The 16,670-nt window shown below is 38.5% G+C and overlaps 4 protein-coding genes and 1 long non-coding RNA gene across 5 annotated transcripts; 2 read left to right on the top strand and 3 right to left on the bottom strand.

The window, feature by feature from the left end:
- Nucleotides 1–523: 523 nt before the first annotated feature.
- On the top strand, nt 524–4,368 carry znf367 (zinc finger protein 367). Its single transcript, XM_056729905.1, has 5 exons — nt 524–1,070; nt 2,036–2,186; nt 2,274–2,393; nt 2,488–2,626; nt 2,763–4,368. Exons 1-5 carry the CDS (start codon nt 786–788, stop codon nt 3,004–3,006), a joined length of 939 nt encoding a protein of 312 aa, XP_056585883.1. The 5' UTR covers nt 524–785; the 3' UTR covers nt 3,007–4,368.
- A 1-nt stretch (nt 4,369) lies between these two features.
- slc35d2 (solute carrier family 35 member D2) lies at nt 4,370–7,957 on the bottom strand. Its single transcript, XM_056729904.1, has 12 exons — nt 7,646–7,957; nt 7,513–7,546; nt 7,350–7,436; nt 7,202–7,269; nt 7,026–7,097; nt 6,330–6,398; nt 6,147–6,249; nt 5,745–5,837; nt 5,310–5,377; nt 5,157–5,235; nt 4,909–4,991; nt 4,370–4,682 (listed from the first exon to the last, which is right to left on the bottom strand). The coding sequence occupies exons 1-12, from the start codon at nt 7,762–7,764 to the stop codon at nt 4,544–4,546; spliced, it is 1,014 nt and encodes a 337-aa protein (XP_056585882.1). The 5' UTR covers nt 7,765–7,957; the 3' UTR covers nt 4,370–4,543.
- Nucleotides 7,958–8,430: 473 nt separating this feature from the next.
- ccl27a (chemokine (C-C motif) ligand 27a) lies at nt 8,431–9,570 on the bottom strand. Its single transcript, XM_056729761.1, has 3 exons — nt 9,437–9,570; nt 8,892–9,003; nt 8,431–8,803 (listed from the first exon to the last, which is right to left on the bottom strand). The coding sequence occupies exons 1-3, from the start codon at nt 9,504–9,506 to the stop codon at nt 8,695–8,697; spliced, it is 291 nt and encodes a 96-aa protein (XP_056585739.1). The 5' UTR covers nt 9,507–9,570; the 3' UTR covers nt 8,431–8,694.
- Nucleotides 9,571–9,702: 132 nt separating this feature from the next.
- Nucleotides 9,703–11,618, top strand: LOC130440209 (uncharacterized). Its single transcript, XR_008909528.1, has 5 exons — nt 9,703–9,766; nt 9,888–10,023; nt 10,684–10,992; nt 11,101–11,321; nt 11,485–11,618. It is a non-coding gene; the product is annotated as an uncharacterized LOC130440209 (long non-coding RNA).
- Nucleotides 10,982–12,446, bottom strand: avp (arginine vasopressin). The gene is made up of 3 exons (XM_056773182.1): nt 12,041–12,446; nt 11,561–11,765; nt 10,982–11,247 (listed from the first exon to the last, which is right to left on the bottom strand). The coding sequence occupies exons 1-3, from the start codon at nt 12,164–12,166 to the stop codon at nt 11,123–11,125; spliced, it is 456 nt and encodes a 151-aa protein (XP_056629160.1). The 5' UTR covers nt 12,167–12,446; the 3' UTR covers nt 10,982–11,122.
- Between the last annotated feature and the right edge of the window lie 4,224 nt (nt 12,447–16,670).

Below are 16,670 nucleotides of genomic sequence, written 5' to 3'. Positions count from 1 at the left end.
ATAATAAGAACTAACGTTTCTTTAAGGAAAGTCTGTATATGTGCAGCCATTTTATTCGCACAAAATTCCTCTCTAGTTAAACAGGGGATGACTGATATCTCTAAAATCGCTTGTCTTTGAAGAATCATGATTGGCTCTTTTTACTGGAAGGAGGGACTTCCGTCGCCCAAGCGGGCGTACGGAGTATTGCGATTCTTCTTCTAAACATCATAATATATCTTTAATCTTCCATCTATCTATAATCTTTGGCCTTGGAAACACTTTCCTTTATTCGTTGAACTGCAGCATCTGTAATCTTTTGTGATGTGTTGGAGAGAAATCTGTAGATCAATCAGCGCAAACGAATAGTTCCTGTCAGTCAATGTTTACGGCGCGCCCCATAAATGTCACGGCGCCTGTCATTGGTTACTGTGCGCTCCGTAGGTGTCACAGCGTCTGTCATTGGTCATTTTCGCGGGGCGTGAAATGATCTCTGTACGGATTGGCCGAATGTTCCGCTCAGGCGCGATTTCCAACGCGGGAAACGAAGTGTGTTCGGGTGGATCAGAGAAGACAGTGAAGGAAGGAGAACGAATCAAAGCGTCCGCTGGAAGCGCGCGCTGCAGCAGTGCTACATGTAACATTGGGAATGAGCGTCTGCGTAATACAGAAGAATCCTGCGGAGCGGTAACGCAACAGAGGATTTACACCATTTGCACTTATTTAGACTTTGGTCGCTTTTTTAAATAATTTTTACCAGGATTCATTTTAAAGGAACGGTTTTTAAGACGCAGTTTTACTCCGAGATGGCTGACAGCAAACATCAAGTGCTATTTTGTAACGATTCACCGAAAAGAGTTCTGGTGTCCGTGATCAAGACGACTCCCATCAAACCCAGAGCCGCGGACTCTCTCATGCCCACCAGTCCCGGTTTCAGTGACTTTATGGTTTATCCGTGGCGCTGGGGGGAAAACGCGCATAATGTCACATTGAGTCCCGGATCGGTCAGTGGAACCGGGTCACCCACCCGAAGCAGCAGTTCACCTGCCGAGACAGATGTCAACTCCAGCCCGGACCCCGAGAGCCTGAAGGTGAGCGAATATTACACTGGATTACTACAGAACTGTACTGAATGCTGCACTACATACTGCGGTTATAGTAAATTATACTGTATGAAAAAAACTTTAAGATGCTTCCTGTCGAGGAGAATGAGAACTTACAACAGTGTTGTAGTTCAAGCTCCTCTTCACTGAATGAACTAGCGCATTTTATCGTATTTTATAAATGTAATTATTGTTGGTAGGTAAAGAAATTGATTTTTAGAAAATTAAACTTGAAAAACAAGAAACTTTTATGCTGCATGTTATAGCTACATGTAAAATGCGCGCGCTCAGAATGGGATTTTAAATTGCTCGCCATTGTGACGCTGACGGAGTTGCGCATGACGTCAGACGTGCGCGCCAAAATGTTCCGGATGTTCTGTAAAAACACCATAAACTTTAATCCACACGAGTAACAATCATTCTTCTTTTAATAAATCCTTTCTGCTCATGTAAAAGTGTTTGAGAATAAAAATCTTTTCTTATATTTACGCACTAAGATTTGTTAGTTTCTTACCACGTGAAATAATACTGTATACTTTAGTATTTATTTACTATAGTATATTACAGTATTAACTATACTGCCGTAGTATATTCTAGAAAAGTATAAGGTAGCATTTGATGTAGAAAATGTTTTTGTTTTGTTGCTAACTTACATATATTTATATAGAATAATTAGAAAACAATTTTCAAAATCAGTTTTTTATTATGTTATCATGTTTTTATTGTGTTAGTTAACTGTTTTCATCATAAACATGATTTTTAAACTTTTTTAAAAATGGAACAATCTCATTTTGTAACGAACTCTTCAATTTAATGTAGTGTTTAAAGAATTTTTGTACCCTTACATGTGTACTTTCATGTTTTTAGAGCCTTTTTTACCTTGTAAATGAACAGTCTCTTTATACGGTTATTTTGTCATGTGTCTGATGTAGAGTTTGTGTTTTCTTTTACAGGATGGCATCCGTCGTGGACGTCCGCGAGCAGACACAGTCAGAGAACTGATCAACGAGGGCGAGAACTCCTCCAGCCGCATCCGCTGCAACATCTGCAACCGGGTGTTTCCCAGGGAGAAGTCCTTACAAGCCCACAAACGGACACACACGGGTACGTCCCGCCACGGAGCGTTATAGCATAGTATATAACCAGAACGCTGTAAGCACCAGAGTTTTGACTCAAAGCTTTGTGTTGCAGGGGAACGACCGTACCTTTGTGATTATCCAGACTGTGGAAAAGCGTTCGTCCAGAGCGGGCAATTGAAAACCCACCAGCGTCTTCACACTGGAGAGAAACCCTTCGCCTGTTCGGAGAAAGGTGGAGCTTTGTGTACCTCTCTGTCAGACCTGTGAAACGAGACGTCCATCTGAGACACCGGCATGCTCACTAGTTTGTTTTGTGCCCTCTGTAGGCTGCTGTAGCCGGTTTACACACGCAAACCGCCACTGTCCTAAACATCCATACGCCAGACTGAAGCGAGAGGAGCCCGCGGACGGACCGGGGCAGACACATGGAGCTGATAACAAAGCCGTTGCTGAATGGCTGGCAAAGTGAGTGATACCTGTGCGGACTTGCACTTAATACAGTGATCTCAGCAACACTCTGGATAGAGTTATACTTTTGTATTTAATGTAGTCTCTTCTACAAAATCACACAATCTCTAAATCATTTTGTTTGTTTCATCAGGTACTGGCAGACAAGGGAACAGAGGACATCCACTCCGGTGAAAGGCAAGAGTAAAAGCCTTCTGGAGGACCAAGAGCAACAGGACCCTTTGGATTTTCTGCCGTCTGATGAAGGTGAAGATGAGGAACCGGATGATGAGAAGAGCGCTGGAGGCGGGACAGCCCACCGGCGTCTGCAGGAACAAAGGGAACGACTCCACGGTGCACTCGCTCTCATCGAGTTAGCCAATAACCTGTCTGCCTGAGAACTTGTCAAATGTATTCAGCTTATTATCAGCTTCTGTAAAATCCAGTGTTTTATGGGGTGTTTTTAAGCAGTTCTGTGGTTGACGTCGTCGTCCATCATTTTGCTCACATTTGTGACCCCCTGCACTTCTTAAATTAGTGCCGCCAGGGTTGATATAAGCTACAAGCACCTTATTTTGCTTTCTGTTGTACCTTTAGGCTGCTATGATGGTAGATATTATCATTATATGAAGAATGTTGTTGTCGTTGTGTTTATTGTTTTGTTCATTTCTTGGCTTATCGAAGAGGTAAGACGTGTCTCGTTCGTTTGGTCGTGCACTTTGTGGTAACGAGTGTTTTTGTGGGTGGAGTTTTGTATGTGACATTAATATGTGAGTGTTCAAGGACTTGTGTGTGTTTTGAGCGGCCTGCTAAAGGTTAAGACCTTTTTATAGCAGATTGACTAAAAACATGCTCTGAGACGAGAGAAAGGACAAGAGACTCATGTCTGGTTTTCTTTAGCCTTCTTTCTCCCCATCACATGTCCGCTGTCACCTTTAATCATGTATTTATTCTATTTAAACCAGTGAGAGTAGCTTCTCTAGAGCGCCACCTGCTGTCAGCTGTAGACTCAGTTCAAGCTTTGCAATAGCATTGACAAACTAACCGGCTTTAAACGGGCAGCGTGAAACGCTCCATCTGGCGGTACACCTATGTTCAAGGGTGAACATATAAACTGAAGCACTTACGATATTAATCCAGTGATGTTTCTCACTTTAGTAGTTCAGCTTGAGGACGGTGATGTTGGCTTCCAAAGAGTGATGATGATGATGATGGAATGAGATTCTGGGTGTAAATGAGGAACCAAGCAGCTCTTCATCCAGACACAGAGTTCTGCTTGTTGATGCTTTTTTGATCACTATTCTGTTAAATAATCTGCAACACTAAATTCTGTTCGAATATCATCAGTGATGAAACGTTCATGTTCATTTGGTTTAAAATGAAACTTTCTGATCAAAATGCAGTGTTCTGGAACTTTGTGTTCAGTGCTTTTAGTTTGGCGTCCACAAAACTGGAAACCTATTCAAGTTCCTCAGGATTGACGTTTTACACACATAGCTAAAAGTTTTGTGGTTTCACTTCAAATCTTAGTAATATATACTGCAAATCCTTCGGAAAGCTGTGTGTAACGTTCCTTCACAAACTGATCCCGGGTGATCGTTACGAATATGATGACAACAGAATGTAATCGTTTTGATTTTGACATGATGTTTGTTGTACTGAAAGGTCTTTTGTAAATATGTAAGTGGGCTTTTATTCACCCTCATAGGCCAAACTGTGTTTAGCACTTCAAGTCTTCATTAAATCAATAATATGAATCAGTCTTGGTTGTCATGTTTATTTTATGAATGTGGAACATTATTGTGTGTGCATACGAGTGACTGGCTGAGGGGTTTGTGTATTTTCTCCTTTAGAGTCTTTAAAACGTGGAATCATAGTGAATGTTATTCAATGCAATATAAAAAGATGCAGTGAAGAAGACGTCTCCTGGCAGAATCACGTTTTCTCCAAACCTCCGGTGTGACCTGTTATGTGAACAACTACTTTCTCCTCCACTGGTTTCATGATGGGTTCTGATGATGGGCTGTTGCTGCTGTTGAATGTTATGTAGGAATAGATCAGTCCTGCAGACACGCTGAGAATATGGAAAAACAAACACATGGAAAGTTTAGCTTCACTGGAAATGACTTCAGACTCCTGGCGACCGGTAGCACGATCACATTCTACCAATGAGCTGATGATTTGAGTCAGATGTGTGAAATAAAACACACAAACTGTGCAGACATCCATTCTTGCAGCTATTGTATTATTGCTCCTGTATAACATATAATAAAAGCGTCTGCTAAATGTAAATGTCTTACCAGATATTCAGTCCTATAAAGTTTGGCCATGAGAATACATAATCTCCTCCAATAAAAATGCCAACATATGCCACAGCTACATTCTGTCAAACAAAAAAACAGCACTAATGTAAAGACATACTGAAGAGCCAAATTAAATATATATGAGCATGATAAACAATATTAAGCCTACACATATACAAATATTTTAATGCATTAATGTGTGTGTATATCACATATGTGTGAAATATACTGTAGGGGTTAGATACCTTTATAGCACCCACCACTGTTGTGGTCAGAGCCGTGTTATAATAACTGCAGAGGATGATGGAATACATCAATATAAACCTGCAATGAGAGTCATACTTAATGATAACTTGACCCTTTCAACTGTTGTCTTGCTCAGCGACAGCCGGACTTACCCCATAACACAAGACAGCAAGAAATAAAATATAAAAGTCAAAGAAAGCCATCCATCAAAGCTCAGCGCCTTAAAACAAGAAATAAAAACATGTTCAAACTCAACTTTCCAAATCATCTATTTTAAAACGGTCAGTTCTGGTCCTTGATTCTGATTGGCCGAGCCGAGAAAACCCAATTTATAACTTTATTATAATAAAATATCATTTTATTTACTTTATTTTATAAAACCTTGCTACGCATATGGAATAACTGTTTTATAAAAGCAATAAGACATGTAAACAGTGGGTTACAGTTCATTTTATAACAGTTTAGGGGGTTTTAATGGCTCTCCCACATGCTAAAACTGATCTTATTAAGTCTGGGGGAGTTGGAGAATGAGCTTTTCCAAAACAAGTGGAGTGTTCCTTTATTACTCAATCTCAGTTTTCACTCACCTTCTGCAGATCTCCAGTGTAGGCGCTTGCCAGAAGAGTAGGAATTATAATGATAAGCGCATTATAAAACAAAACTCCGTATTTACCAAGACCCTGAAGAACAGAGCAAAACATATCCGTCGACAACTGAGACTTTATACATGTGTGACACTTTCTCAGCAAGGTTTGCTTGTTTATTTACAGATTACTGTTGAAATTCCATGACTAAACCTGAAAGAGCAAAGTGTTTATATCAAATGGAAGTACTGTTATTGGACGAGTTGACCTGTGATAGCCTGTTACACAACAGCCAGTAGGTGAAGGTTAAAGCAATAATTATTAAGGGTTTTATCTCATTATTTACAGTCTTCAGAGAAATATTCATCTGTCATTGATAACAGGTGGTGTAAAGTTGTCACTTACCTCCATTCCAAGTGTCTTTTTGGTGTAAACACCGCTGGCAGCGGTAAAGAAGTCATTCAACAGAACAAATGTGTAACCTTCCGCATTGAAGGACAAATCCGAGCTGAAACAGACGAGTGAGAGCTCATGAACAAATGTGATTCTCCTTCACGTATGTCACTGTATGACATTTATTTAATGTACCTGGCAGCCACCAAAGCCCCGAGAACTATAGCCAGAACACTGCACACCAGAGACGGAGAAAAAGACTTTCTGTGTGGAACAAGATTAAAACTCATCTGATGTAATTCTGCTGTCAGAAGACGTGAAAAAAACCTACAGTATCCTATAGCGTTGTTTACTATATCAAACTGTAGTAAGTTGTTGGATACTGTACAATATAGTAAATACATTTACATTTATTCATTTAGCAAACGCTTTTATCCAAAACCACTTACAAATGAAGAAGACAATGGAAGCGATTGGAACAACATAAGGATGACAAAAAGCATGAGTGCAATAAAACTGGTCTCATATAGCCTACCACAGTATACGAAGCTAAATTTGTTATTTTTTTTATAAAATAATATATACATATTTTTTTATTATCCTATAGTATAGTATTAACTTTAATAGATTAATAGCTGTAAAAGTATACTTTAATATTTACTATGGTCAGGTTTAAAAACTGTGCTATAAAGGGGAAATTACTATAGTACACTACAGTATTTCTTTAAGCGAGTGTGAATGTCACTAGTTTTACGTACAGAACATGTCTTTTTGTCAGAAGTGTGCTTTTGAACAGATATGTTTATTGAATTTATTCAAGAAGCTTTATTGCACCTACTATTGCACTTGTGCATGTTAGAGTGACAATAAAAGTGATTTGAGTGTATGTACCTCAATATTCTTGATTCCATGATCATAGTGAGTAAAATGGTGAATTTTCTGAGCACAGTGAACATGGGTAAACTAAAACAGAGAGAGTTATCATCAACGTCATATTATCATAATGCTATAATAACGTCATAATGAGATTTAAATGAGTCTGTGTTTATGCAAACGCCCTCTTTTACCTCAGTTTCTTCGTTCCCCCCAGACCGGTCACGTGATTGCCAACATACAACAACGGCAGAGGAAAAATCTACATCAAAACAATCAAATAAATGAGTAAAACACAGTGATGTTACGACAACAAACCTTCATACTTTACAAATAAGTCACCTTTTTGAAAATACTTCTGTCGAAGTCTTGAAAACTGACAACTTTGTTCATTTTGGCAACATAGAGAATGACGATTGTGGCTGCCATCTGTATTAAGAAAATATAACCCAAATGTAAAGTGTTCCATAAAACATGCATGAAATACGTAAAGAATGTTACTCACCTGTCCAATTCCAAGAAACATGTATGAGGGAAACCTGCACATATTAAATAAAATGTCATGACTGTCATTCCCTGCTGCGGCGTGTGTTCTGCGCATGCGCAGCACGAAAGGCGGAAGAGGATCTGTCACTCACCTGTAGTGCGTTAAAATACTTTTATTCACCACGATGATGAAGAACGAGCTGAAGGCGTAAAAAGCGGCTGACAGAAACTTCATGCGTCTGGCGTGTTTAATATCTTCGTTTAAAATCATCTTCCCGTCGGTTGTTTCTGGTTAATCTCTGTAAATTAAACTGCGCAGCTGTCTCTTGTTTTTTAGCGAAACATGCTGTCAATACTGTCGTAAACAAACTTGCGTCATTGTACGTTCTACACTTTCTATTGATCTCTCTCTCTGTGTGTGTGTGTGTGTGTGTGTGTGTAGAACAGCAGCAAGTGTAGAACAGTGTATCAAGTGTATCAAGTGTATCGAAAGTGTTTAAAAGGGGCGGGGCTTCGCAGCCCACAGCTTGCCCATGATTGGACATCTTGGATGTATTACACAGAATATATATTTTTTTATATTCTGGCATTTGTTGTATGAGTTAAATTAGTGTTAAAGTTTGTTAATGTTTGTCATTACGCTGTAAATAGTGTCCAGACGTAAACTGAACTGCGCCGCTAGGTGGCAGCGCGCGCTGCAGCATTCAATGAACACTTGCAAAACGTCACGTGTGAAACTTCAATGCGTTTATATTTTAGGCGGAAATCTATCGTCTGATTCATAAAATGAGTAGTAAATGTTCTCCCCCGAAAAAAACAAACAAACAAACAAACCTTTACAGAAAAACTAAAGTCAATTACTCAAAAAAACTATTTTATAAAACCATATGTTTGCATTTTTAAAGATGAAAAACATCTCCCCTACTAATAGCATTCATAGTTGCCTCAACATCTAGATGTTTTATTAGGTATACTGAGTACATTTTGAGTTTTCTTAACAATACATCTCCAAGTCAGAATACATACATGTCCAATACCAAGAAACACAGATAACACTGAACTGAAGGAAATCCACTACATACAAATAACATGCATGAATGATATAAGAAATGATATTACTAGTGGAAATAAATGAAGTAAATAAACTGTAATTAATGCCCATGAATGAATTTCTGCTGGACTTTGAGTTTTCAGCACATGTTTATTTCTCTGCATTAACCTTCTGCGTCCGTCGTTGTTCTCTCTTTATTTTCTTCAAGGCTTTCAGCACTCTGTGATGTGCACAGATTCTTCTGTGGTCGATGTAAAGTCTAAAGAGCCAAGTAACCAAACAAAAGATTCATTTCACACAATGTATTAAATCAATATTTATCAGAAACGTTTTCAGTAAATACTCACACCACCGCATCAATGTCACAAGTACCAGATTTCTTCTGTTTTTCATATCTAGAGACCTTTCTCAGCAGTTTTGGGGGGATTTTATTTGAAACATCCAAACAACAGGCGAAACCTACATGAATGGGACGTAAAGTAAGAGTCAGTCATGAAGACCATGAAGAACTTATAAAAACTCTCGCTTTATTAAGCAATAAAATGACTGTAACACTGAACACACAAGAACGACAGAGACAAGCCCTGCTTTACATGACAAAGGCCTAAAGGTGAACAAGACATCGCATGTTTAATATTCTCACAAAGGCCAGCAGCTTAAAGCAATGCGTGACACAGCACATGTCACTATAACACGCACCTGAAAGTAGAAAATGTGAAGTCAAATTGAAACCAATAGCAACGACCATTCAATTCTATTCCAGCAGACTTTATATATCAAACCGTTGATGGTGCCGTTGCTTTACCTGCTGAGTTACAGCTGAACGTGACGTCACATTCATAAAGTATTTTATTTTAAGAGAGATTTGTGTGAGATTGGGATGAGGTCTGACCTTCAGTGCTGGTGAAGATGGTGACACACATGATGAGCAGAAGAAGAGCACATGTTGCTTTCAGCTCCATGATTAAATCAACATTGAGAGCGAATCAACATGACGAAGGTCTAAAAGCACGTTCAACCCCCGTCTCCGCCCTCGTCCGCTGGCTTGTCTCCACCCGTCACGAGAACAAACGTTTTACAAGAATATCATGAAATAATGTACCACACCTTTTCCCGTACATTCACGTCCATTCTATTATATTCATTTGGTTTACAAACAAGTATCCATGCGTGACATGAAGTGCACGTGTACGGGAGTTCTCCATCATGTGTTTTTATCAGGGTGAAGTAATGGACTTCATGTTTAACTGCTATTAGATGTTAACATTTAACATTAACATTTAACATTTAGTCATTTGGCAGACGCTTTTATCCAAAGTGACTTACAGTTGCACTTATTACAGGGACAATCCCCCTGGAGCAACATGGAGTAAAGTGTCTTGCTCAAGGACACACTGGTGGTGGATGCTGGGATCGAACCAGCAACCTTTGATTTACCAGTTCAGTGGTTTAACCCACTAGACCACCATCTCCACGTTGGTAAGTTACAGTCACACAATGAGCACAACATCAGTCATGTTTAACTTGTGTTGTGACCTCTGACCTCACAGAAACCCACTCCGGTATAACAATGATATTCGACCATAAATAATTCAACAGAGACCTTATACTGAAACACAGAGAGAGAGAGAATTATGTCTTTCATGGTCTTACAGTTCAATTCAAGTTTTTCTTAATTTTCCATTGTTGCAAAACAGCTTTACATACAATTATGGAACAGTGAAGATGTTGTTTTATTATAATGCTGCTTTACATGAACAGAGTATCTTTAAATGATTGTTTTTCATCAAGAAACTTCTTTCTGCTTTGCTCAACTTCACGTTTTAAATGGATTATTTGAGATGAGTTAGAGTAATAATCCCATTAACATCATACGTTTGATAAAACATCATTGAACACACGGTTAGTTTAAAGTCAATTCAAATGTAATGTTAATTTTCAGTGTCTGGCTAGTTTTCTCTTGAATACAAAAGAACAAAAGATTTCAAAGTGAAACAGGCTTCACCTGTTCAGATACAACATTTCACCTGTTTCTTTCCACTCGACTCTCCACCTCCCATTTGGGTCTGTCAATTATAATAATTAGAATTCTTTTGTTTTAATGAAGCAACAATATGATGTAAATGCTCTGTCTTCTAGATTTATGTGGAAGCCACAAGAAACCTGCTTGACAGCGTCTGTCAAAGAGAGACACAAGTACAGATGAATGAAGAAAGACAGGCGGGTATTTACTGGCCATTAATTGTCACACATTTAATTGGCCTTAAAAGCTCTGAATTATACCAATACAATAACATCAACAGGTCACGCTACATCTGCAGCCATAAACTCAAACCTGTAGAACAACAAACATCAACAGGAACACAAAAGATTCGCCTTCATGTTCATGTGCGGCCAGCTAACTATCAAATGTTCAATGAAAAAGGATTGAAACGCTCCACTAACAATGTAAGAGTAACATTTGATAAGACATGTATAATGTGTGATAAAATGCTCTTTTAACATTACTGCAAGAGTTCTGTGAAGGTTCCGTGTTCTCTGTGTGTGTACATGAAGATCCACAGCTGGAGATCACGTGTTAACCCCGTGACATGAGCTTCAACAGATCCAGCAGCAGATCTCCTGAAGTCTTCTTCTGTGAAGCGTTGTCTTGAGATACGAATCTCACGTCATCCACACATTCTGAATCCAGAACACAGCTCTCTGTAAAACAACAAGTTCCAGAGCTTCAGATTGACATAAAGAGTGAAGAATCAGTTTGTCATGAGCAGTGTTGAGTAAGTTACTCTGAAAAAGTCATGAATTACAATAGTTACTAATGACATCTTCAACAGTGTCATAGATGACTGTACAAATGACTCACTCCAGTATTGAGTTGAATTACATCAGAAGTAACTGACATTAAATTACAGGAGTAATCTCTTCCTTTACTTTTTCAAGCAAAGGTTATTAAATGACAGTCACTCATTACTTAGTGATTTAGTTACACCTAACACTGGTAATGAGTGAGACTCACGAGAATGGCAGCAGACCCCCGGAGCGGCGCAGCGGCCACCTTCAGCTCCACACAATCTCCCACCCGTCTCACAGGGACTGGACACATTATTCTCCTCCATACAGCTCAGAGTCTCAGGAGAACCCACCAGACACCCCAGACCGGCTCCACAGCAGACACTGGGACCAAAACAACGGCCTTTATTCCCCGGACCACACCTCATACACTATGAGAGAGAGAGGGAGAGAAGAAAACTCATGACAAACAACGGAGAGACTAATAGGGACTTTCTCTTCTTTGTCAAACTTTATAAACCAGATATAAATACAATGTTCAGGAAATATGACATACATAGCAAATCAAATGCTGTATGAAAAAGTTCGTTCTTCAGGGTCAAGTTAATATTTCAGAACACAAACAGATTTGTAACTTAAAATCTGTGCAAACTTAAAAAGATGAAAAGCTGCTGTAAGTATTGATGATCAGTAAAGATGTTTGTACCTGTCTGATGGGGTCCGGCTGAGATCTCTTCCCTCCGCGCGGGCAGTTCTGAATGTAACATGCGGACGAGAGTGTTGAGAGCGCGAGTATGCAGAGGACACACACGGGAAGCGAAGAGTCGGACATCTCGACACACTGAACTCAACTGATGCTCACTGACGCTTATATACACCTGCAGCATCAGGACCAGCAGCATCATCAGACTCCTCCCATTTTACAAAAATATATAACTGTATTCATCATCAAATGACATGATGCTGTCAAAATGACCATTTGTTTAGTATTACTGTCTGGATACTCAAAGGACTTCAGTAAAGTTTGATTTGATTTAAAATCATCATTGAACAACCTGATAAGCACTCAGTGTCTGACCATCAAAAAACATTTAAATATCACTATGTGTGAATGCTCAAGAAAACTATTGCACTGTATCTATATCAAGAATTAATAAATCACAAAGATCTATTTCAACTGATATTTCATAGTTTTTTGGGAAGATTAAAATTTATTCCATCAACACCTTACTGATCAGTTCTGAATTCTATTTCTTTTCTACTCTTTATAAAAAAAGATGTTTTATCTGTATCCAATGTTAGGTTATATGAGACCAGTCTTCTTTTTTTGATTGCAATTATGCTTTTTGTTGTCCTTATGTTGTCCCAATTGCTTCCATTAACCTGTAAGTCGCTTTGGATAAAAGCGTCTGCTAAATGACTAAATGTAAATTATATGTAAATGTAAAATACAGAAAATCAATAAAAATGAAGTAACTCTTTTGAATGTAAAACTAGAAGAGGAAGAGGATGAGGTGATGTAGGTGTTAATGTGGAACTGACGCAGAGGTCAATCTGGAAAAATCACAAATATCTGATTCATCTGAGCTCGAGACAAAACAAGAGAAATGACTGTTCAGTATTCAACGCTGCACTAACACTAACATCAGCTAACATTTCCATATTATTTATGGACACGCAGGACCACAAAAGAACAATTTCATAAAAATAATACATGAAACTCAGACCATTCAGAGATCCAAAATGTTAAAGTGAGCAGATGAGCACAGTAGAAATTAAATAAAGGATAATAAAGGATTAAAACAATAAACTTGTGTGTGTGTGTGTTCTGATGCAAATAAGTCTTCATCCCAGTTTCTGACATAACTTGACTTCAGTCATTTAAAATCAGCACATCAGTACGGAAAAGAACGCTCAGAATGAAATGTTACACATAGCAGTATTGCAGATGTTGTTTATGAAATCAATGCATTCTATTAAAATATTCAGAAGACGTTCATTTTCCAACACATCAGAATCTATTCTGATTATCAAGAAATAGCTTTCAAGTTTAAGGACAAGAGACTTAAACTCCAGCTTTAATCAGTTTGTGGTGTGATTAATACATTATACAATATATCAGAATCTTCAGCTGCAGATAAACTACACCATAGAGAACAGTGTGGTGGACGGGCATGAAAGTTTATTATTTAATCCATTATGTTTCTGTTTCCATGACTACCGCAGCGTCCTGCATCCGACGCTCATCTTAAATCACCGGCGTCATCAGACACACACACACATCCTAAACAAGACCTCTTCAATACAATTGATCATATTAAGAGTTCGCTGATTATAATATGTGACCCTGGACAACAAACCAGTCTTAAGTAGCACGGGAACGTTTGTAGTAATCGCCAAAAATACATTGTAGGGGTTAAAAATTACAGATTTTTCTTTTTGCAGAAAATCATTAAGGTATCAAGTAAAGATCATGTTCCATGAAGATATTTGGTAAATTTCCTACCCTAAATGTATAAAAACATTATTTTTGTGAGTGGATGGTCTGCTACAGTGACTTTTTGTAAGCTTTGTAAAAAGTTGTTGTTCCGCCAGATAGTGTCCTATCCTAACAAACCATATATCAATAGAACGCTTATTTCTTCAGCTTTCAGATGATGTAAAAATCTTCATTTTGGAAAATTGACCTTTAAGACGTTTTGTTGTCGGGGGTCACATACAGTTGAAAGAAAAAGTATGTGAACCCTTTGGGCTTACTTGGATTTCTTCATAAAATGTGTTCTGATCTTCATCAGAAGTCACAACAATAGAGAAACACAGTCTGCTTAAACTAATACCGCACAAAAATTATACGTTTTCATGTTTTTATTGAACACAACATGTAAACATTCATAGTGCAGGGTGGAAAAAGTATGTGAACCTTTGGGTTTAATAGATTAGATTAGATTAGATTAGATTCAACTTTATTGTCATTACACATATACAGGTACAGTGTAACGAAATGTAGTAACTGGTTGACCCTCCTTTGGCAGCAATAACCTCAACCAAACGTTTCCTATAGTTGCAGATCAGACCTGCACAACGGTCAGGAGAAATTTTGGACCATTCCTCTTTACAAAAGTGTTTCAGTTCAGCAATATTCTTGGGATGTCTGGTGTGAATCGCTCTCTTGAGGTCATGCCACATCATCTCAATCGGGTTGAGGTCAGGACTCTGACTGGGCCACTCCAGAAGGCGTATTTTCTTCTGTTGAAGCCATTCTGTTGTTGATTTACTTCTATGCTTTGGGTCGTTGTCCTGTTGCATCGTCCATCCTCTGTTAAGCTTCAGTTGGCGGACAGATGGTCTTAAGTTTTCCTGCAAAATGTCTTGATAAACTTTGGAATTCATTTTTCCATCGATGACAGTAATCCGTCCAGGGCCTGAGGCAGCAAAGCAGCCCCAAACCATGATGCCCCCTCCACCATATTTCACAGTTGGGATGAGGTTTTGATGTTGGTGTGCTGTGCCTTTTGTTCTCCACACATAGCGTTGTGTGTTCTTTCCACACAACTCAATTTTGGTTTCATCTGTCCACAGAATGTTTTGCCAGTAGTGCTGTGGAACATCCAGGTGCTCTTTTGCAAACTTCAAACGTGCTGCAATGTTTTTTTTGGACAGCAGTGGCTTCCTCCGTGGTGTCCTCCCATGAAGTCCATTCTTGTTTAATGTTTTCCTTTTAGATATACTTTTGTAGCCCTTTCCAGCTTTATGTAATCAACAATTCTTGATCGTAGGTCTTCTGAGAGCTCTTTTGTGTGAGGCATGGTTCACATCAGACAACGCTTCTTCAGAACAGCAAACTCAAAACTGGTGTGTGTTTTTTATTGGACAGGCCAGCTTTAATCAACACATCCAATCTCATCACATTGATTGGACCCCAGGTTGGCTGACTCCTGGCTCCAATGAGCTCTTGGAGAAGTCATTAGTCTAGGGTTTCACATACTTTTTCCACCCTGCACTATGAATGTTTACATGTTGTGTTCAATAAAAACATGAAACGTATAATATTTGTGCGGTATTAGTTTAAGCAGACTGTGTTTCTCTATTGTTGTGACTTAGATGAAGATCAGAACACATTTTATGACCAATTTATGAAGAAATCCAAGTAAGCCCAAAGGGTTCACATACTTTTTCTTTCAACTGTATATGCACATTTGTCACTGCAGGACTACTGAAGCCACAGCAACAAAAAATAGACTTTCCTTTACATTTAGTCTTACTTAATAAAAAAGGTTTAGGACTGCAACTTCTAAGCGGTCTATAGCGGATTTAGATAAAATATATATTCAGCAACTTCAAAACATACAGTGGAATTTTCTCATCACAAGTGGCTAAAAAGGTCAGTTATATTTTTTTGTCATTTGCATCTTTATCAGATTTAGACTTCTGAATTTCTAGGCTGAACAAATGAAGGAGTAAAGAGCATAAGGACAGATCTTTGTGTGTGTGTGTGTGTCCTTCATGTACATGTGTTTGTGTGGAGAACACAGAGAAGGTTTCTTCAGAGTAAAAACAGATGATAGAGGTCACAGCGCTTCATAATCACACAAAGACACATCAGCCTTGAGCTTCTCCATCATCCTCCATTCACCGCTTCAATCCTCCAACACAATGAGCTCAAGGAACCTGCTCTGATGTCACATTTACACAACAAACACACAGAATAGACCATCTTACACATTTAATGCGTTTCACAGAAGCTCATTTACTACGACAGAAATCAACTTGAGGTTTCGTGTTGTTTTTATATTGCATTAGATCCCGGGACGCTCTGTAGAACATGACGAAGACTTCACTCGAGATGAACATTCTGAAACACAGTTAAACCCGCACAACAACCATATCAAACATAAAAGCTGAAACTACACACTTCCGGCTAAAAAAAACATAAATTCGTCCAGAAACAAAGTCACACATTATGGACTTGGAATGAATTTTGGTTCAACATTGAATTAAATGTAATATTTGCTGTCCTGGAGGAATGCTGAGAGATTCTGAAGACCGTCACATCAGCCGGAGCACGATCAGGATTCAGAAACTAGCGAGAGATCAGATCTGATTGATAAATGAACATACAGCCACGTACACAACACAGCTATTGCATCACTTGACACTGTTAAACTGCTGGTCTGAAGATGTATTAGCATTAACTACGTAATGATATAAGAAATTAATGAAGAGTTTGGTTCCAAAATGAGATGATTCTGTTTTTATAATGTTATCATGTTTTTATTATGTAAGTTAGCTGTATTTCTTGAGTAATTATGGCATAAATCAAAACAAAACAACTGCAG

Source organism: Triplophysa dalaica, chromosome 18 (assembly GCF_015846415.1).
Source record: "Triplophysa dalaica isolate WHDGS20190420 chromosome 18, ASM1584641v1, whole genome shotgun sequence".
Lineage (NCBI taxonomy): Eukaryota > Metazoa > Chordata > Actinopteri > Cypriniformes > Nemacheilidae > Triplophysa > Triplophysa dalaica.
The sequence above is the reverse complement of the archived record's forward strand: the minus strand, read 5'-3'. Positions and strand labels throughout refer to the sequence as shown.